This window comes from Protopterus annectens, chromosome 4.part0 (assembly GCF_019279795.1).
Source record: "Protopterus annectens isolate FY-2018-M chromosome 4.part0, PAN1.0, whole genome shotgun sequence".
In the NCBI taxonomy this organism is placed as follows: Eukaryota; Metazoa; Chordata; order Ceratodontiformes; family Protopteridae; genus Protopterus; species Protopterus annectens.
Window position 1 is genome coordinate 7,254,370 of NC_056733.1, and position 22,862 is coordinate 7,277,231.

General features: G+C 42.4%; 1 protein-coding gene across 1 annotated transcript in view; it reads left to right on the plus strand.

Moving 5' to 3' along the window:
* The window catches only part of ATAD5 (ATPase family AAA domain containing 5), a gene marked incomplete in the record, with an annotated part of 853,119 nt that overhangs the window by 767,625 nt on the left and 62,632 nt on the right, over positions 1–22,862 (plus strand). The window contains 1 exon segment of the mRNA XM_044068042.1: positions 15,763–16,613. Within this exon segment, the coding sequence (XP_043923977.1) occupies positions 15,763–16,613 (851 nt within the window).

A 22,862-nucleotide genomic window follows, 5' to 3' on the forward strand; every position in this document is an offset into this window, starting at 1 on the left:
TCCTTCCTAAGCTGTGGTACTGTCCCACAATAAGAATACTGCAACATGAGAATAGGACATAGAATAGTTGTGTAAAATCTTACCATAACCATAGATGTCCTTCTCTTCCATGTTGCAGTATTCCTTCCCTCCCACCTCCCCCCACATTACCTTCAACCTGTCTGTGGGTCCTCATAGGGACACTACATAGACTATGGTCACACTGGGCAGTCAGTTGCATTTCACCAGTCTGGGGACATCATTTGGCATTAATTGGACTACTGTCCGACTGGGCAATCAGTTCTGAGAGTGTGTGTGCAGACGGCACATTTAAGGCCCCTGGTTTATGGCCCTATGTGTGACGTCCCATGCACTAGCAGCAACTAGGCTTAGGCTTTTGTATAGGAGCCAGCGTTCGGGTCAGCTGAAGCGGAGGATTCCACAGTAAAAATACTGCAACATGGAAGAGAAGGACATCTATGGTTATGGTAAGATTTTACACAACTATTCTTTATTGTGGTTAACCAGGTGTGCAAGTTGATCCTTTTCAGATATAATTTGCTACTGCAGAAAAATAAACATTTTGCCATGTAAATGTAGAATACAAAATTAGAGTATTCATTCATATGTCGTCTACCAATAAGGTGTAGCGAAACACAAAATAATTAGAACCAAGGTCTGCATGTTAATAATGTACAACTTTGAGGTTGAGCAAGAAGAGTCTGGTTCAAGAAAGGGGACACGAGCCTTGGCTTCACTAGCAGCTGTGAACTGAAGGGAGATCAAAAGTTGAGCAGATGGTGTAGTAAAGGAACTCTTGGGAAGGTTAGGATGTTTACACTGCTTGGAAATTTGATTTAAGTTCAAGGGTATAAATAAAAGGATAGGCAACAGTTCAGGGATAAAAAGAATCTAGATGAGGGAATTTTGCAGTATGAGGTGCTGAGATGGATGTATAACCATTTTACTGAGAAAGTGCAGCACCACTTGTTGGGAGGGAGTGAATGAAACTGCAAATTTAAGTAGTTGGAATCTATTGAGCATGAATGGGAGTCCAGGTAGACACAGCAAGTGTGCCTTCTGTTTGTGAAGAAGAGACCCTTTTGGCAGACATTTTATGTTCATGTTTATTCCAGTGAGGTGCAGTTGTCTTTCCAACACTCTTTGTAATACTAATTACAGTCATAACAGCTAAAATTAAAACTCTAATAATTACTGTCTCTCAGCTCTGACAGAGGAGTGCTGTATGAAATAACATAGAATAAATGTAAAGGACAAAACTCTGACTGTTTCATTTTTAATTTGTAAAATGAAATGCATTTTCATTCATTCACTTTTTACATTTATACAAAGATCAAAACAGGTCTAAAATCAAACTCTTATGCTAGGCAACAAGGTCCCAAACCAGTTATTAAATAAATGGAACAGAATAAGAATTAGTGTACCTTTACCTTGTGATAAGGATTCTACAAAACCTGAATTGACACACCTTGAATTAGCAATCTCTTGGGAATATTGGTGCAAGCATACATCTGGTGAGGTGTAGTCCTTGTCTTCCTAATCTTTTTGTTCATCTTCTTTCATGCAATTTTTAAACTGAGGTGGCAGTTTCTGTTGTTCCATTGGAAATTTGAGTGACTTTTAATGGTTCATCTGGCCAAGTACATTTCCCCTTTAATATATTTCTCTCGTTTGCCTCCAAAAAAAAATCTGGTTCTCTGCTGGAGCGCCTTCTGTGTGGAGTCTGCATGTCCTCCCCGCGGTCGAGTGGCATTAGAAAGACATGCGTGAATGGGCGTGCCTTAGTTGAAGGTTGGGCGTCGGGCTGGCACCTCGGCACCATAAAAATCGACTGCCGATCATTAGCGGACCAGAGTTCCGCTGTGGCGACCCCTAACCAGGAAAAGCCGAAAGAAAACAATAGTTTTGGTTTATTCGTTCTGGTTACTTAAAAAATGGTAAAAAATAGTTTCATTTAAATATTTTCAGACATCTTTTTTCATTGGTTCTGAAGGATCAGATGGCTAGCTAAAACCCTTGTAATGGAGAAAAAAGTTCTTTAAAAAAAATTCTACATTCATGAAAGGTCAGAGTCATAAAACTGGAAAAGTCATGGCACAAACTTTGGGTAAAGATAGAGTGGATCCTAGGAATACTGTTTTGCACAAATTCTCTGCAAAATGTATTGTTTTAACACATACTTATTTAATATGTTTTAAAAGGATACTTTAATTTTTATTCCCAGAAGAAAGTTTTTTTTTTTTTTTCACTTTTTATACCCATGCCTGCTGATGGCCAACAACCCGTGTGATGTCATAATACAATAGAGTGCGCCTGGCAAAGAAATGTAATGGAATAGCTTGCTTTAATCTTCAGTTATTTTAGAATCTGTAGCATCTGTAAGGGATGAGGAAAATGTTTTTGGGGTGTGGACCTTAGCAACAATGTAGTAGAAAGAAGCCATTCTATTGGAGGACGGTCTTAGCTTGGCAGCATGTCCTTTATTTCTGCATAATGGTTTTAGTCAGTGTGTGAGCCAAGAATTGCAACAATATCTGATCAAAGACGATTGTCAGTGGTAGTTTGGAAGCTGAGCATTACCACAGTGCAATGCATTTCCTAGATTTAGCCATGACTGTGTGTTTAGTATAGATGGGAAAGAAGAATCTTTGAGATACAGCATCTATAAAAAGATAAGGCAGAGAGAGAGGGGGAGAGAAAACAGGAATGACAGAGAGACTAAATCAGTGACAATTAAATCTTCCTAAAAAGTAGAAAACATCTCTGAGCTTATATCTATGTTCAAGTTCCTTAAGAATTAAAGGTCACTAATGGAGGCAAAAAGCATTTTGAGCTCAGCTGACAGAGCTCTGCTACATTTGAATCTTGTTACAGTAGATGTTAATAAAGGGAAGTGTAGTAGACTTGTACAGATGTCTGTGTTGAAAACTTTAAAGCCATCTTGCTTGCAGATGAAAATACATAGTTAAGCATTCTGCAGCTGTGAGACAACAATAACTTCAAAGATTGCTGTAAAGTGTTTGAGTTGGTGGTAACTGTGGCTTTGAGATTTTGAACATCACATAAAGAACTTAGAGATATTGCTCAGCAGGTGGCAGCACTGTATTGCAGACTCCTCAGCAGTCACCTAGCCATCTGTTTTTGGCCACATCCGCAGTGCCCCCCTTCCCTCCACAGAATATGACCATTTCACAATACTTTCTGTATAGTTTTTCATACCTTGAGCCCAGTCCCATGGTGCAGAAGAATGAAGACCTGTCTGTAACCCAGATGACCCATGTTTATGACCATAGAAAGGGTTGAGTTAGGAGGGATGGGAGTGAATGGCCCATCCTGGGAGGAAGTCTTCATCTATGGTTCATCGTTTGGGAGAAACCTGGAGACAGCATATGCTGTATTAGCTAGAAGAATCATATGGGTACACACACCTCTAAAGTATGCAGCAATAGTGAAGCTCAAGGGAGCTGTTGGGAGGGGGATAACACTGCAAAGGTTAAAGAAAAAGTCCATCAGATCAGGCTGGCTGGACTGCTCCTCATTGCTCAACCCTTGATTCTCTTGAGGGGGGGGGGGGCAAATGGGCTGATAAGGCCCTTCCAGTCAGAGGCCGAATGAACCACAGAGTTATTGTCCTGATTAGAGGTGCCTGGCTCCTGCTATGATAGAGAACAAGTGAGTCAGTATGGTGTAGGAATGAAAGCTATTGGGGAAGATCTGGTAGATTGGGGGTGGTTAAAAACATTCCATGTCCTGTATTTTTTGTAGTAGAAAGTGTGACGTCCCCTCTCTGGGCCAGTAATCCAAAGTGTCTGCATCTTCACCACTGACATTAGAGAGGGATGTTCACTTGGAACAAAAATAGATGCACACCGTATTTCCAGATGCAGCTCTCTGCATCAAGTACAATTTCCCTTAAGAGTACACAGAGAACACGCACAGTCCTGGTCTGGACTTCTCTCTTTCTCCATCCAGGTCCCCACTAAGACTCCCACTGGCACAGCTATAGAGTTGAGTCCTCAGCCGAGTGTCCAAGCCAGGTCCTCCTTCACCCTCTTTGCTCCAAGCAGCTGACACACCCACTCTTTGAGATTTGATTTGCATGCACACACACACACACCCTGGGAAAGGATGGCAGAGATTTACTAGCTGTGCCCCTTTCTGCCCAGACTATAAGGTAGTTAATGCAGCCAGACACTTCAAAGACAGCTACTCTAAGGCTCTTACAAGGATACCCAATTATACTGAGTGAAATTAATACTGGTACAAATGGTAGTGTTTTGACCAATGCAGTAAGGCCTTTAGGAGTGGCCACAGAGTCACCAAATAGACACAAGTACTCTCAAAGTTTAAAATATTCTCTAAAGGACCGGCCACAATGAAAAGTTTAAATATATTTTATAACAAATAATAAAAGAACACAACAATATTAAATATCTGTTCACAGTAAGCACCAGTGTTTCAGTCACAGGAAATAGTAAAATAACACAGATGAATAGATTCACACAGATACAGGAAAAACAGTACTTAACTAATCTCACTACATTTTCCCGACTGATCTAAAGAATTACTATTCCGTGGTCACTTACTAGAGCAAGGCAAGATGAAGTAGGTGAAGGGTCCTGTGTCAGGCTTCAAAAACAGAGTGCTCTGAGACCTCAGTCTCATCTAGTATTAGACATCATTTCGGTGGTGGATTACAAAATGACATCCCATACATCTGGTCTTCTGACGTCTGGTTCCTATGCTACTTTCCCTTTCCTAGCAAGTGAACCAGAATCTCTCGCATATGTGTCAATAATATTCACACACATAGCTTTGCTAAGATCTGATACAGCTTCTGGAAGTTATAAAGCAATAAACACTTCCACTCTTCCTACAGGAGTTTATAAACCATTCTCTGGCACAGATATTTAATCTCTGGCTGCCGTCAGAATTGTAAGATGTGATCTTTATAGCCTAAATTAAGTAAATTTCTTACTACTTTTGAAAGTTATCTGAACTGAGATTAACCTCTTCTCTTCCAGTATTCCCTGTTAAAGCATATACATTTAATCCTTTACAATACAGTCAGGGCCCACGGTTGTTACATTTTTAACACAAGCAGCTTTACAAATATATTTTTCAACACAGGCATCTGTACACATCAGTTTGATATACAAATGACATATAATTCTTTACAATATTCTGGCTAGCTGTGCTGGCATATGTTACACATCCACTGCCCTACTTCCCCTGGCATAGCTGGCAATACCTCACATCATCACAGGAAGTATTGAGTTTCTTTCGGGTACCTGGAAGCTACAAAAAGTAGCACTGCATTCGATAATGGGTCAAATTGGTGAGGTGATTAGTGATGCAGTGCTGTCTCCTAGAGTGACTACATGGCTTTTGGAATTGGGCTGTGTAATGTGCCATTCTGCCTTTGGTAAGTATATCACTAGTCAGAAATGAAAAAAAAGAAGTTATGTACTCACCATAATGTTCCATGTTGGTAGTCCATCTCACCCTTCATTTTTACATATGGGTTCGGAGCCGATCCTCTGCTCCAACTCAGCCGATTTACAAGCTTGAAGACTTCTGGTTGGCTTGTCGCTAAACAGGTATCCCATAGTGCACCAGTACAAATCCCAGATCTTGTTTGCTACTCACTAGAAGAAATAACCATAACAGACAAACCAATACTAAAGGGCCTCCAACCAAAGATAACCAAAATATTAGTACCTCCAGATTCTTCCAGGGTGGGGGCAGGAGGGCGGGTTGGTAAAAATGAAGGGAGAGATGGACTGCCAACATGGAATGTTATGGTGAGTACATAACTTTTTTATGTTGTGTAGTCCAATCTCACCTCCATTTTTACATATGGGACAGCGTCCCTAGCACCTTATTCTTGGGTGGCTCACTGGAAAATACTCTTGAGCACTGTGGAGCCAAAGGATGCTCTAGCCCTAGAAGCTAAATCCAATTTGTAATGCGTAATAAAAGTGTGAGGGGTAGCCCACGTAGCTGTTGCATAAATATTAAATGGGACCCTGGCTTGAAGGGCTGCAGAGGTAGACAGAGACCTGGTAGAATGAGCCTTGATCTTGAAGGGTAAAGATCTGCCCTCCGAATTGTAGACAAAGGCTATGCAACTGGAAATCCAATTAGATAGTCTCACTTAAGAATCTGGTAAGCCCAATCTGGATTCAGAAAAGGAAATGAATAGTTGATCTGATTTCCTAAACTCCTTGGTCTGATGCAAGTAAAAACGTAGCTGTCTATGAATGTCTAGCTGATGAAACCGATATTCAGCTGCATTACAATGATTAGGGAAGAAAACTGGGAGTTCTATGGATTGATTTAAGGTGGCGTGAGAACAAACTTTGGGGACAAAGGAGGGGCTAGTATGCAGTGAGACCCTGTCTTTATGAAAGATCAAATAAGGTGGCTTAACAGATAAGGCTTGTAACTCCGATACCCGTCTAGCAGATGTAATAGCCACCAAAAACTAAGTCTTCCAAGACATACTTTTCAATGAGGATGAGTGAGAAGGTTCAAATGGGGAAGATGTCAGTTTGGCCAACACAAAATTTAAATCCCAAGAAGCCACAGGTTCTTGGAGAGGTGGCCTTAACAGAGTGGCTCCTTTCAAAAAGGTCTTGCATAGCTTATGAGACATTAAATTGGTGTCTGGAAATCCTAAATGGAAATGAGAAATAGCCGCCAATTGAACTCTGATAGTGGCAGCGGCAGATCCTTGCTGAAAAAGCTCAGAGAGAAATTCCAAAATTACAGGGATAGAAACAGTGTAGGGATCTACATTCATTTTCTGTGCCCTTATAGAAAATCTTTTCCATTTACTGCCATATAGTCTCCTAGTTGAAGGTTTATGGGCGGACATAAGGATATGTGACAGTGAGGAAGATGTATCATGAAGCCTGACTAGGGATGGAACTGGAGCAGCTACACTGTCAATTTGAGGGTGTGGATTGAGGGATGTAGCGAACCTGACATGTGAGTCAACAGATCTGGAGCTGGGTCCAGAATCCAAGGATCGTCCAGGAGAAGAGACTTGAGGAAGGGGAAACAAACCTGACGAGACCAGTAAGGAGCAATGAGGATTAACTTGCATCCCAGCCATCTGGCTTTTGGAATCACTTTGGAAATGAGAGGAAATGGAGGAAAAGCATACAGAAGTCCCAGGGGCCAATCGTAAGTTAGAGCGTCTCTGGGAGTCTCCCCCGGAGGGGGAATGAGGGAAAAATAGCTGCTGCATTTGGCATTGACTGGACTGGCAAAAAGGTTGCAGCAAGGCTGTCCCCATTTGCGGAAAATTTGTTCTGTGTTTCAGAGATCACTCGTGAGGCAGTAGGATCGCCCGGCTGAGCTTGTCGGCTATCATGTTGGTCGTCCCTGGAATGTGTGTTGCTACCAGAACGCGCTGGGAAGAAATCGGCCATTCCCAAACTCGCATGGCCTCTTGACAGAGTGGGTAAGATCTGGTACCACCCTGTTTGTTGATATACCAAACTACCGACATGTCTTTGTATCGCAATAGTCCCTAGAGGAAGAAGGTCTTGAACTGCTTGCAACGCCAAGAGCACCACCCTCATCTCCAGAGCATTGATATGCAGGTGAGCCTCGTGTTCATGCCATGTGCCTTGCACAGTCCTGCCGAGATAATGCCCTCCCCCCCCCACACACACACACACACACACACACACACACCTGATCTGGGTGGCATCCATGGTCACAGTTGCAATGGGTTGGACAGGAACAAAGGGGGTGCCTGTTGTCAAGTGATTGAGTGCTATCCACCAAAGGAGGTCCTCCTTGCATGATTCCGTCAGCAGAATAGGGTGATTCAGCGGAAGATATTGGAAGGACCATTGGGAAGACAGAAGCCACTGGAGAACTCTTATGTGCAACCTGGCTAATGGTATTAATAGGATGGTGGATGCCATAGTCCTGAGGAGCTGAAGAACCCACTTTGCTTTGACCTTCCGCAATGGGAGAAAGCACTGAATTTGAATGACTAAATTTTGTGCCCTTTCGGCGGGGAGACGAGCTGACATGTTCACTGTCTACCTCTGCGCCTGTAAAGATCACAGATTGAGAGGGCAGTAATGCAGATTTTTCCCAATTTATGGAGATCCCTAATTGAGCACAAAGTTGAAGAGTGACGTCCCTGTTTTGGATAAGTAGATGCATGGTGGGGGGTGGTCAGGAGCCAGTTGTCCAAGTACGGAAACACCTGGAATCCCTGACATCTCAGGTGAGCTGTCACTACTGCCTTGCATTTGGTGAACACCCTGTAGGCTGTGGTGAGACCAAAGGGCAGAGCACAAAACTGATAGCGACTGGCTCCCAGCCGGAAGCGTAGGTGGCTCCTGGATGCCTTGTCCATTTTTATATGGTAGTAGGCATCCTGGAGATCTATTGAGCACATCCAATAGTCTTTCCCTAACAAAGGTAGTATCGACTGCAGTGTGACCATCCGAAACTTGTCCTTCCTCACGGATTCATTTAATCTGCTGAGGTCCAATATTGGCCTCCAGTCTCCTATTCGTTTTGGGACTAAAAATAACTTGGAGTAAGTTCCGGATCCTATCTGGTCTGCTGGGACGGATTGGATGACTCTTTTTAAGAGCAACTTGTTGATCTCCACAGTTGCCTGATCCCTGAGATTGGGTGGTACATCTGGGATCTTCTTGGGAACAAACGGTGGAAGGGAAAAGGGTATGATATAGCTTCTGGTAACAATTCTTTGTACCCACTTGTCTTGGGTTATACTTAGCCAGGCTTCTGAATACAAAGAAATGCGACCCCCGACCGGCCCCAGAGAAACAGTCAGGCCCCATATCAGGAACGCTGATGAGGATGTCCCCGAAAGGACCATCCCTGCCTCTAGGGCAACGTCTTCCATTTCCTTCTCCTCCTCTGCTTCTGAAGGAGGATTCACCCTGTGTGTCCGGAAAGACCCTCTGGGACTTCTTGAACCACATCTTACCGTCCCTTTTACCTTTAGGGTATGATCTAGAGGGAACAGTAAAACATACTCCCACGGCAGAGAGCGTCTTTCATTCTTGCTCACATCGAGTGAGTGTGTCCTTCACCTTGGATCCAAACAATGAGGAATCATCAAAAGGGGCATTGGTGAAAGTGGACTTGAACGGTTCCTCAAAATTACACAAGCGCATCCAGGAGTGACGCCTTAGGGGAACTCCTGAACCCGCTGCTCTACTCGTGCCATCAGCCGCATAAGAAATAAGCCGGATGAAGGAGTTAACTATAGAATTTAGGGTGGGCAACTGAGCAGAAATCTTGTCAGGGACTCCCTCAATACATATGTACCTTGTATGGAATCTCCCAACTCCTTAAGGAGATCCCTCTGCATTCCCGCAAAGTGAGTGAGATAGTTCAACGATTGAAGAGTAAAAGCCGCTGAACTGAAGACACGCTTCCCATACCTGTCCATCTGTCGAGACTCCTTATACGGCAGATGGACAGAAGAAGTCGTCTCAGCAAGCTCCTTCTTAGTGGCTGCTGCCATCACCATGGCATCTACGGGGACACCTTTGGACAAAAATTCTTTATCTGGAGGGGCAGAAAGAAACTTGTTGTGTCTCCTAGGCACTGGCTCCACGGCATCGGGAGTATCCCACACCTTTGACTAACTAAATCCATCAGTTCGTCAAGAAGGTGGAGACACCCAAGAGGGAGAAGGTTGAGACCCAAAAGCCTTCAGGTACACAGACTCCTCCATCAGAAGGGTTAACAGTGGGCCAGCCGCACCTCTGCTTAAGGATCTCCAGGATGTACATGAAGGAGATCAGAGGATGACTTGGGGGACCCTTCTGACTCCTCGAGGTCAGTGAGGAGATGTCAGACTCATCCTGGGAGTCAGTATGCTTCCTCTTACATGTCTTCTTCCTGGGGGGCCACTCAGAAGGGTATTCTGGGGAGGTCAAGGAAGAGTGGGAGCCACCAGCTGGTGGCTCCTGAAGCTGAGGGTCTCTGCTGTCTCCGGAGAGAGTAGGGGCTGAGACTGAAGTGGGTGCTCTAGGGGGGAGATTGCTGGTACTTTTGGTGGCAACTGGTGACTTGGACAGTACGCTCCTCATCACATCGAATGCCGACCTCTCTGGCTCCGAGGGCCTCTCCCGCTCAGAAGAGACCGAGGATGCCATCGGCACCAGAGCTATCGGCTCCGAGATAGACGCAGGGTCCGAACTCACCCTATCCGAAGTGCCGAGAGGGAGACTCTGAACCGAAGAAGACCAATCCCAACCTTCCCTGTCTGCGCCGACCGGAGAGCTTCGGCCCCTGGACACAACGGACGACACCAAAAGTGTCGGAACAGAGCTTGGCTCCGAAGCAACTGCAAGTGGAGCTGGAGCCGAGGGTTCCACCAATGGCACCAAGCCCTCCTACTCAGACAAACAAGCTTGGCTCGGAGGAGGAATAACAATCGAGGGTATAACAGGTTTCATAGGATCCGGAACCGACTGGGTCGGAGCCGACAACAATTTAGATAGAGCAAACGACTTCAACAGTCTCAGGACTACCCTCTCCACATCTTCATCCAAAAGGCTCCTGGAGGACATAGTCAGGGATCTTGATCTTGGAGGAATAGCAGGTTCCACAAATTCAGTGGTTGGCTCCGACAAACTAGGATCTGACCCTGTTACCACAGTGTTGCTCTCAGTCTGCTTGGAAGGCAGTGGAGCTGATGAGGCAAATTTTGCCACTTTAGGAGGCGGCTCCAAGACACCAGCCAGTGCCGGAGAAGGTCTTTTCGAAGACTTAGACTTTGTAGATTTAGTGGACTTGGAAGAAGAGGAAGAGCTAGACAAGGCTTCCTCAAAGGAAGGCTTTAAAAGACCCTTTAGAATTAGCTTGTTCCTTCTCTCCTGTAACACGTTAGGGGAGAAGGCATGACAAAACAAGCAAATCTCTTGCAAATGGATGGCCCCTAAGCAATAGACACATAGACCATGACCATCCGTCATTGACATTTTTTTGGGAGCACTTCATGCATTTCTTGAAGCCCGAAGGCTTGTGCTCCTTAACCTCTTTAGACATTCACACAGACTAAAGGAGAAGTAAAAAGGAGGACTAGGTCCTCTAACTTAAACGGGCCTAGCCCTGAAGGTGGAAGAACACCACAAAGACTAGGTCCTCTAACTAAAACGGCCTAGTCCAGAAGAAAGGGACAGCTAGGTCTTCTAACTTAAACAGACCAGCGAAATGCACACAAAATCCTGAATGTGCAAAAAGATTAACAGAGGAAGCTGAAACTGGAGTTTCGAAAAACGAATTCCACCACCATAATCAACACCAGCGGGTAACCGCCAAAAACCAAACTGCTCTACAAAACTGTAGACTGGAAAAAACCGCTAGCGTTATCAAGCTATCCGCACCACTAATAAGTAAGAAACTGGTACACAGATACCACAAAGCAAAATAACAGGCCCAAGGCCAACGGTTGCACCAAAGCGTGCAAAGGAGCTAATTATCTACGAATTAGTAACCTGCACTAACAATACCAATGCAACAAAAATTGTACTACACTAATATATAAACTTTGAACCAGATCTAAACAATGTAAGTAAGAAAAAAGTTAACATTTAGCCAGAGCCAAGAGAAGCAAAACCGAACTCGTCGATGTGGCAAATGAGATATGGGGTTTGTACTGGTGCACTATGGGATATCTGCTTAGCCACGAGCCAACCAGAAGTCTTCGAGCTTATAAATAGGCCGAGTCGGAGCAGAGGATCGGCTCCAAACCCATATGTAAAAATGAAGGTGAGATTGGACTACACAACATCTGTATTCTACCATTGTGCCTAACTAATTACTGCTGGCTGGTTTATGATTTCAGTATTTGTTTTTGCATTCATAATTTGTTCTTTTAAATCACATGGTTATACATTTACTAACATTAAAGGTGAGGTCATTGTTAATGCAGCTTGTGTATATTTTTGTAGGCAATCTTGATCATCTGCATTTCTTATTTAAGTAATTATGCTGCCCAGTTTGCAGTCATTTATTTAGTTATCCCTAAACCACTTCCCGCTTTTGCATCTGAGAATAATCCAGGAAAATGTAGCCCTAATGCACAACCGTTATGGAACACCACTGATGATCTCGGTCAGGATAGACTGCTATCCCAACATACTGCCTTGATCTTGCTGCTTAATCAGTGTTTTGCCCATTGAATTGTGGATGGAGTGACATTTAATTAAAAGATACATGGGTGTGTATATATTTATATGAAGTTATACTGCTGTATGGAATGGTCCTTAAAAGCCTTAGCAGAATCAAGATAAGCAATATTTACCATCATACTTTCAGGTGTTGCTGTTACCTATTCGAAGAGTCCACCACAATTCAGAAGACAAAATTTAAGTCCAAGGTACAAGGGTGCTTCCACATTTGAAGACTGAGTGATGGATTGTTTGGCATTATGTCAACAGCATGCATAAATTAATGCAGATGAGGCCAAGTTTTAATAGAAGTAAACCCTGTAGTGAGTCGTGAAGAGCTCCCATTATGTCGCAAGAATTGAGGCAACACTACTGGTCTTCACACTATCACAGTGACACTGAATTTTGGGGTATATTGTCCATTCATATTCCTGATTGTATCTTATAGCTATTTTCTATTACTGCTCCTTTTGTTGAAAATCTCATAAAGATTTATGCTTGTAGGATCATACCTGTGTATGTATAACTTCCAGTTGTAAAACACCAACAGTTATGTCAGGAAATCCCTTTAGCTCTCTGCGGCATGGTTCCTGCTTAGCAGCTTTCATGAACAAAGTAAAACCAATGCTGTTTTATAATTGTATGCACTCTTGGGAAAAATAAAGTGCAACAAAGTTTAAAAAGTGGTGCTGCGGTAGCGTTGTCACCTCACAGCAAGACGTTGTCCTGTTCGATTCTCAGCTAGAGCGTCTTCTGTGTGGAGGCATGCATGAATGAGCGTGCCTTCGTTGAAGGTTGTGCGTCAGGGCTGGTAACTCTGCACGTAAAAATCCACTACCAAACATTAGCGAACTGGAGTTCCGCTGTGGCGACCCCTAACCGTGATAAGCCGAAAGACACAACAACAAAGTTTAAAAAGTTTGAAGTGACTGGCAAGTTGCTACTAGATTCTGGCACTTGTAGCTAGTTTAATTTCAAGTACTACTAAAAGAGAAAAAAAATGACACCGCCTATTTATTTATTTCAGCTCTCCTAGGCAGAGCATTTGTTCCTTCAGCCTTCACCCATAGGACTAAGCCTTACCAGCAAGGAGTAAATACTTCTATAAGTTAGTGTTAGGAGGGTGGCCTAATGGTTAAGGTGTTTGCCTTACAAACACAAGGTGCAGGGTTGGAGTCTCACAAGGGATAATTGGCTAGGCTTAAAAAAATGGCTCGCAAGGGCAGTTAGCCTAGTACTAATCTATGAACCTATGAATCTATAATGCATAGCCCTGCAAAAGTGAATTATTGTTCACTTTTATTATAAGTAAGGAAATGAGTATCTTTAAGACACAGTATTTTGACAGCAGAAAAGCAGAAATCACAAGATCTGTTGTTGGTTTAAAAAAGTGACTGTAGTTGAGTTATCCTTACCAAAGCTAGTTAGGGATGAGCTTGGAGAGTGGTGGGTTAGGCAGGTTATTACTTCAGTCATATGTCCCTACAGCTGTTGCTTCTTTTCAAGTGGCTAAGCTAATATGAACATGACTGCATTGTGAGTGATACTAAAATTGCTTAAAATTTTTAATTTAAACCAAAGTATAAACAGGTCTGCATAAACTACTACTACTTGCAAATTTCCTGGCCAATCACATTTTTAAGTGGTGGCTAGCTTGTTAACTTTGGTTTATCTACAGGGTCAGAACTGTCTAGGTGTCAGGCTTTCATCACACTACTATTATCGAACATGCTTCCCAGTTATGTATGTATACTGACTCAGGGTAGTGGAACAATCCATTGTGGACACAGTTCAGACGAAGCCTGGGACTTACTATAGAACATGATTAGGGCAGTTACATGACAAAGTACTAGGAATACAAATATATTACGTTTCAAATGAATAAATTGTGAATGTAACAAAAAAAAAAAAAAAAAAAAGAGTAAAATTCAAATACAAGCAATAATATAGTACAAAGTTTCACATGAGGAAAAAGTGAATGTGAAACAAAAATACTTAGTGCAACTGGGGGGGGGATGAACAATGTATACCTGTTTTAATAAGAAAGAATCTGCTGTAGTGGGTTTTAATTGCAGTTTGAGTTTAAGCCTTTAGTCACTGTATAGCAGTAAAAGGGTTGAAGCCTGTTAAAGGTTCAGGAAGGGATAATGCAAATATTGACTCCAGTATGTATTTTAAAGTTGGTCTGAAAGCCTTCACACACTTTTTATGTTTCGTCAGCAGCCAGAAAAGTGACTTTCTCTTCCCTGCACCCCGAGCTTTTGAGTATTTGTTAGAACAAATAACTTGATGCCTTTTGTTGTATACTAAAAGGGTAGACTTCTGTGTTTAATATTTTTGCCAGTGCATGTTTACTTTTCAAGCTGTATACAAATCATTTTGTAACTGGGTACAGTTGCATTACTCTGGGTTTCACTTTTTAGAGCCTCCGTTGTCACCAAATGTTTACTTTGCCAATGATAGTGTACACTTATGCGGGACTGCCCCTTTGTGCTATAGGAGGGTCCATTAATTTAATAGTATCAGCACCCCACAAGCACAGTGCAAGGTAAGATGACTGTGACTGTGGTCAGGTGCAAGTTACAGCAGAATAGCAACAGGGTAGTAATGCTCAAACATGTTGAGTAAAGAAAAAAGGTCCATGTTTAGACTTTCTGTTGGATCAGGGTTGTTGTTAGTGCTTTCCCCTCTTGATTCATCTCACAATGGTTATTTCAGAGAGTTCTCATCTAATTAGATGAGGACCTCTGGTGTATTCTAAATGCACATCTTGACTGTAGGCACAAACTCCACTGTCTTGCTGCCTGCAAGCTCAGAGATGAAGTTTAGGTGAGTGATGTGTGCTGTTTGTATCCTATCTTGATCAATTAGTAGAATGTATGACTAGCAGGTTGACTATTTTTTTGTTACCTTTGGTAAACTTTGGCTGGTAGGAAGCCTCCAGTGGAAGTTTATTCTTGCTTCAAGAAGCATACTGTTGAGTAAACCACTGTTTTTAGATACAGTCCTCTCTAGCAGACTAGAGCACACATCTTATTGAACTACTGTCTAAACATAATCTCTTTGAGGAGGTGTAATTTTTCTTTGTTCATTCCCTTATTTTGCAGTAGTGTAGGGGTACACCTCAGTACAAACTCACATCTGATACAAACTCTGCTTTTGATATCTATGGAGTAAAGTATAACTGGATCATGCACTTTCAAAAAGTATGTATTTACCATTTAAACAAGAAAGAAGTGGGTGTAGTGAACAAAACCAAGAATCAAATACAAACTAACACTCTGGCGGTAGAAAGAAACCACTCCCATGTTAGGGATGAAACATTTTTATTTGCACCCGTGACAGTGTGTGACCGATTTCTTTCTACTTCCAGGGCATTACCATGTGTTTTGAGTATGCTTGTTTAGTTAGTGATCAGTATGGAGGGACACCTTTGGCACACCTGTGATGGTATTGGAAAAAATGCAATATTTGTAAGGATAAAGTTATGAGTGATATCTGGTACTGTTATAGTAGACTATGAAAGGAAGTACAATGAAGGTGCCATTATTAACCATGTTTTCTGTCTTTTTAGAGTCACACTACAACTACAGAAGGGTGGAGCAAGTGGCTGCAGTTGTTTACAGCTTTCCAGGAGCGGCAGCTAGATTTTGCACACAGTAATCTAGAACTCCTCTTACCTTTACCAGTTTGCATTGTGCAAGAAACACAGCCTTCTGTAACTGTTTCTGTATCAGAAATGGCTTCAGCATCACTGCAGAAAAGCAGCGAACATTTAGTAAACTCTAGTCCAATGAAAATGTCAGGAAGAAGACGACTGCATGCGAAGCTAGAAATATTAGCAGACAGTGACTTGTTCGATTCAGACTCTGATTCAATGGACATGGGTCTATTATCAATCCCTGCTTCTGCAGTGCAGAGTAAGGATGGCAATGAAGAAAACAGTAGGTCACTGGTAAAACAAGAGCAGGAAAAGACTGTGTTTAAGAACCTTCCAGAAAAGAAACCAAAAACTCCAGCAGAGCAAAAGTGTTCTGCTCTTGTTTATCAGTCTTTGGACTCTCTCAATGAATTTATAGATAACCTGTCTTTTTTAGACTGCTTCATGCACACAAAAGCGGATAAAGGAAGACATTGCCAAAGGGAAGAGTATAATTGGACAGGTGCAGAAATGAAGGATGGACTTTGGGATGAAAGTAATATAGAAGAGCATGACTGGAAGATCACTGACATATGGAGAGAAGTGAGGGCAGCAGTGGAAGCACTGAGTCTTCGCAAATGCCAGTCGTGCATTTCACATTCTATGGAAACGTCACTGAGTGCATGCCAGGCCCTTGGGAAAGACCCCACAGAAGAACTAACACTGCATATTCCCAGATACACAAATTCTGCACTGTTTAGTGGGATGGTGACTTGCAACTCTAGGTAAGGTTTTTAAGTCAGGTTCGTTATTGCAAATAATTGCTATCCCTCATGTGCTAAGACTAAATATGCAGAAATTGGATAGTTACAGTCTGAACACATTTCCTGTTCCAAGAGGCTTAATCTCAGCCCTATAAAATGATCCATATTTTGCCATACATAAAAAAAAAAAAAAAAAATCTTGGCCATGTCTTCTGTTTGCAGCATTTCTTTGTTTATCTTCCTCAATACACAACTATGTTAAGTTTGGATAAAATCATTAAGGATTTTTCTGACCTTGTGTCATTAGCTGTTGCATTTTAAGGTCTGGCCTATGAAAAGCCCCAGTGAATTTATGGATAACCTGTCTTTATTTAGACGGGTTAGACTGTTGTCTTCGCCAGTCACCATACATTCCTATACTTCCTATATATATTCCTTCCTTATATATTCCTATAATTCCTATATTTAGTTTTAGGTTGATGAATATATGTGGTTGTGCATTCCTTGAAGTCATACATTGACAAGGGACGTGTGCTCATTCCCTTTGTTCACAATTGCCAATCGCACAGTTTAGAGCTCAGTCTTTATCACCTGTGAAAGTGTTTGTATTCACATGCCCCTTTGGCAGAAATTCCAAATTAGAGAAGAATGGTAAGCAAAAGCCCCTTGTGGCTCCACTAAATGGGTTCCCCATGAGGCAAGGAAGGTGAAAACAGCGTTTTGCTTGAGATTTGCTTTGAGCCAGACCCTGATAATTGGAGACTACTTAGATGGTCTTTAACTAATCAGGTCTTAAGAGCACAGATCAACTATAAATAGGGGAGTTCATTTCCTATCCATTCCTTAGTGTCTTTGAGGGACTTTTGAGGCCTGGAAAGGGCACACTTCAGGCCCCTACCCTTTGGGGGGGAGGTGCAACTTGTGCTATTAGCAATGCTTTGCCCACCTGAACAGCTTGCTTCCTTGAACATCCTGGGTTGAGGAATTGGTCATAGGGTGAACCCTTGTCATAGTCAGTGACTCAAGTACATGAATTTGGTAATTCACGTATTAACTGGGTCCCAGAGACACATGTGCAAGACTTTACCAGTAGGGATTTCTCTTGAATGTCTGCTGTGGGTCTTCTGCAGGCTTCTTCCCATTGTTCTTTTACAAGCCTAGAGGCTTTATCCAGCCTGACTTCTCCTCACATGCAGTTTGTGCTTGTGCTTTTTGAAGCATTCACACATTCTGGATTGCAGATTCTAAGGGGATACATGGCTTACTTCTCTGTGGTTGGTTCTCTTAGGTTGTTATAGACGTAAGGGTTCTTCATTTCTGAGACTGGGGCTTTGTAGTCCAGGAGCTCCTTCATATTCCTGTTTTACTTGGGTCCTTTCATATACTTGCTGTTAGCTTGGGCCTAGGACTACTCTTAATGGCTTGGTTGTCCCTCTGATAGTGCCAATCTTTGTTGATATTATACAAGTCTGGAGACACCTTTGCAGACACACTACTGCCACAGATGGGCTGATGCCCAGTATTCTACAGACTAGACTGAGACTCCTTTTCCAGTGGTGGAGGTTAAGCATTTTCCAAATATATGCCCACCCCCATACCATAAAGCTAGTAGCATGTTGACATTTGAGGGACATAATGCATAGGAAGGTACCAAGTTTGCCTTCCCACCCTAAAGCTGATTTCTCAGTCATGATGGTAGGACTAATCCTTCCCAAACACACACACTCTGTACAATTACTGGGCAGGCTGACACAAAAGAAGAGGGGACAGGTTGGGCAAGAAGGTACTACATACCAATTTGGTCAGATGGTTCCAGGCATCCATGGGTTCTGGATGCTAGTTGCTGGATCTTGGTATGAGGTGCTGTCTTTGTCCTGTGTGTATGGCAAGAAGAGAGCTTGGCATTGACTAGTTAGTGGCACTGTTTGATTTGAGTTGCTTCCCACTATTCCTTGGGGTGATTCTGCCCTCTTGGTCTTCACATTTTGGTTCAATAGCCATGCAGTTTTGTGGTACAGGAATTTAGCCTATGGTAATTTTTCTTCTGGTTTTCTGTATTCTGCTAATATCCTGATACTACTTGTATTGTGGGACCCATTCCCTTTTTCTCTAGTGGGGGGACCTACTCCTTGCACCATCCCTGAAAGGTCACTACATTCCTGCCCCAACATTTCTTCGCCTAGTTGCCTAAGAGGGATGGGATCTTTGAGGAGTGGGAGTGAAGAGCCCGTTTATTCCCAAGAACAATGTATGTTCTCGTAGAGTTGCCTCTCACTCTTGGTGTTTTTGCATGGGTAGACTGGCAGTTTTCCCCAAGGCTTCTGTGGACTGAGGGGTTACAATCCCTTTCACCTTGAGTGAGAAAGTAAGAGAAAAGTGCTATTGGGCACTTCATTCTTTGGTTCAGATGGCAAATTGTTCTGCTTTTCTAAGAGTAGTTGCCTCTAGTGCTTGCTTAGTCTTATGGATGGGTTTGGTTGTCATCTTCCTTGGCTTCATCTCCAGCCATTTTACCCTGGTGCTGGTATGGTTCTGCAGCTCTTTTTGCCTGGGCTTTTTTTTTTGTACTACTAAGGAATCCGCTCAACCACAGGCCCGTTAAGGAGGATGCCTGATATTTGCAAATGTGTTCCTACAGTGTCAGTAGAGCTACAGAGAGGACCCTACTTGATGGGCCAAGAATACCCTCCCTCCTTTTCCATGAGGGTAAGCATCTCTTTCAACAGGCCATGGATGATTCATATCCATGTAAGCCAGGTAACGTGCACTTGTATGCAGTTTGTTAGCAGTGGTGTTGCCAAATATTTATACCGTATTTGCATGAGTTGATCACTGGGGACAAGAGGATGAATTTAAAAGCATAGGGAACATGCTTGCTTACATAGTCAGTGTTTGAAGCCATTGCATGCTCAGTTACAGGCATGCCTGTGCTTCACTATTCAAACTTTTGGAAAACAATGAGGAGTGTTGACTGTTGAGGACTGTAACCCCATCTACAGCACCCACCAAGAATGGCTCTCTGAATAGATCAACTGAGACAAGAACATTTTTTTTCCAGTTTCTGACCATACTGGTCATTAAGGGCAGAGATGCAGATGGTACTAATTATACTGCAAGCCTTGAGTGTAATACCGAAACAGCAAATTATATCTGCAAACCTGTAGAAAATAGGGGACCTCAGTGACAACAGTTTTTATTTATATATGTACTTATTGTATACAACGTCATAGTGAAATTAGTATCAGAAGTAATCAAATTTATGTGCAATTAAAACTTGCATGGTACTGTATTACACTGATAGACATTCATTTCAATTTATTTATTCCTTCTTTCCGTCCTTCGTCTTTTTAATGTGCTCAGCATTTTTCACCTTGTTTTAATACTTTTTTTGTTTTCTTACTTTGGGTAGGAGATATCCGTGAACTGTAACAGTGGACTGAAAGTCTGCTTATGGTTAATTCTACTTTAAGACTACAGTCATTTTGTTTGGATAATTAGAAGGGACTGGAGTACTTTGTTTCAAAGGCATGCACAAGATTTCACAGTTCAAGCTGGACTGATGCAGGGTAGAATATTTACCTGAACTACTGCTAACCTTGGTTTTCAAAGTAACAGCACTGGAGCCCACGTTCCTGCAAAGGGTGGTGGGGTAGAGGGGTTAAGCAACCATAGATGCAGTCACCTTTTTCCTGGGAAGTTTGATAGAAAGATTTGGCTACACTCTGGTGGAGGTCATGGGTACAGCGGCAAGTGTGCTTCTTAAATTTGACACCTGTGAATGTTTGTGCATTCTTTGGTTACACATGTGCCTGACTTCACACTGTATCAGTCTGACACAGAAAAGAAATATCTGGTAAATAGTGTGTAGTACAGGTTAAAAAATACACCTCCATTCTGCAGTTAGCTGCTGGTGCCCATTTTTTTTCTCTCTCTCCCACAAAATGTTATATTTTTAGGTGTGTATACATAGGATGATTATGATTGCTATATAACAAGGTGCTAAGAAGACTAAACTGAGCAGTGAAAAATGAAGAGGACATTAAGTATGTGTTGTGCCTTTTGTCACTTGGTGTTTTAAAATATCATGGATACAGTGACTGAAAAGGACATTTGGTTAGATGTATACTGCGTTACTTGTTGACCTGGATAAGTCTAGTACATAATGTGGAATACGTTCTTCTCCACTAGAGCCTCTGTATTTAGTTTAACTCTCTATTTCATACTTCCTGGACCCTGTAACTGCTTTTCAAGTTTATTGATTCTTATACTTATGAAAGGATTTTTGTGTAGACACAAATCTATTTTTCTGCTCTTGGTATGTTAGAGGGCACCCCCACCCCCAGTGGTCCTACTTCTTCTGGCTACTCACATTGCTCCCATTTTTCCTGTGATATCCATGAGTAAAATCCTACTTTCAGTACCTAAAGAACATAAACCTAAGTTTTGTACCACTTCCGGATAATGAATCCAAACCATCACAGGGTATCAACTTTTCCAGGTATGGCCTTAGTACACTGTTGGTAGAGGTGGCCAGTGTTGGCATTTCAGCCCATTGACTCACCACAAGACAAAGTGAAACTGGAGGCCTCATTGTATGAATTTATTCAAATGAACTGTTAGGAGGAGAGTACATCTAGAGATAGAGATGATCCTGGTATAATGTATCCAAAAAATCAGAGTGGAGGCTTATAGGTTGGACTGTTCTTCAGACCTTGTGACCACAGTCATCTGTTTTAGTTTTCTAGGCCCTGTCTCAACTTTGAAAGGCCATCATCTATTTCTCCTCCTTGAAGCACTGAAGAGGTAACTCTCCCATCCACTTGCAAGAGCGAGAACCCAAGCACCTGTCACTGTCTGCGCTCTCTGACTGTGAATTCATGGTGCTCAACTCTGTGTGAATCTGATCCCATACAATTATTCCCATTAGCAGCCACCCAGACCGTAGTTTGCTTGCAGAAACAGACCAAGAATATCCTCGAAGTGCATTCTCGTGCACTTTTTAGGATTTCTGTTCTTTGATAGCCTTTTAGCACATGGTGGATGAGGAGTGGGTGTGAGAGGAGAGCACAGTCCATCAGGTAACACTTTTCAGGTGTTCTGTTGCAGCAGCCCTTATGGCTCCCACATCACTTTAGATGTATCCACTCATTCAGTTTGGCTGCATGTTAGAATGGAACCAATCTGTTTCCTACCAGCTGAGTATATTCTTTTGCTTCTCTTTTCTGAGGACTCAAAAAATAAGCAGTGGGAGCTCAAAAGCACAGTCTTCACCCACCCTATTATTCTATAATGAGAGTTTGAAGAGTTCGATCTCCCCATTAGAAGCAAATGGGTAGTTAATTCTCTTCCATTTCTCCTCAGCCTCAGAACCCGATGTTAGGTAGTTGCACAGATGTTATTCCTGTTGAGTGGAATGTATATTCTTGTCCTGTCAAGAGGTTTCTGCAGTGCTTATCTTGGAAGCAAAGATCAAGTCCCTAGAGAACCCTTCTCTTGAGTTTAGGCCTTTGGTTTCAGGCCTGAAATTAACATACCATTCACACGATGGCCTTTCAGCTTCCTGAAAAGAGACTGACCATCCTTATTTAACAGTAAATGGAGCTCTCCGACCTTAGGAATCATGTTAATGTTGATTCCTGTGCATCTCCTAGACCCAGCATAAGTCCTAGTGTACAACAAAAAAACAGGCTTAAATAGTGGGAAGTATACTTGCTGTGTTCAATTCAAGTCAGTCACAAAAGGTAACCAAATGTTCCACAAAAAGAAACGAAGCTGTAACCTACAAACCGCTTTACTTTGCGAACTCTTAATCCAATAAAAGAGTCAAAATCACCATAGAGTGTTCATTCGAACCTACTCATCCACTGGGCAATAGCTTGTAGAAAAAACACGCAGCCAGCATGTAAAAATAAATCCAAGCGTCCAGTAGAAACCACGTTTATTATAATAATTGAAACACAGGGCTAGCGCTTTCAACGAATCTTCATCAGGCCACTCGTCCTAGTGTGTCTACTTTTTCTTTTCTGTCACCTTTGCGTTGAAACCCGCCCCCCCACCCCCTTTTTTTTAAACTGTTTCCCATACAGCCCAGTTTCATACTTTCATGTAAGGCAAAACTTCATACTGCAGATGAGATGACTCCAGAGCAGCTGCCGTACACAACCTCTAGGTTAAGCTTTTATGTGACTCACTTTACAGAGCCAGTACATGTTCATCATAATGCTCATGATTGCAGTCTTGACATCTCAAATTCCATTTTGCAGGGAGCCC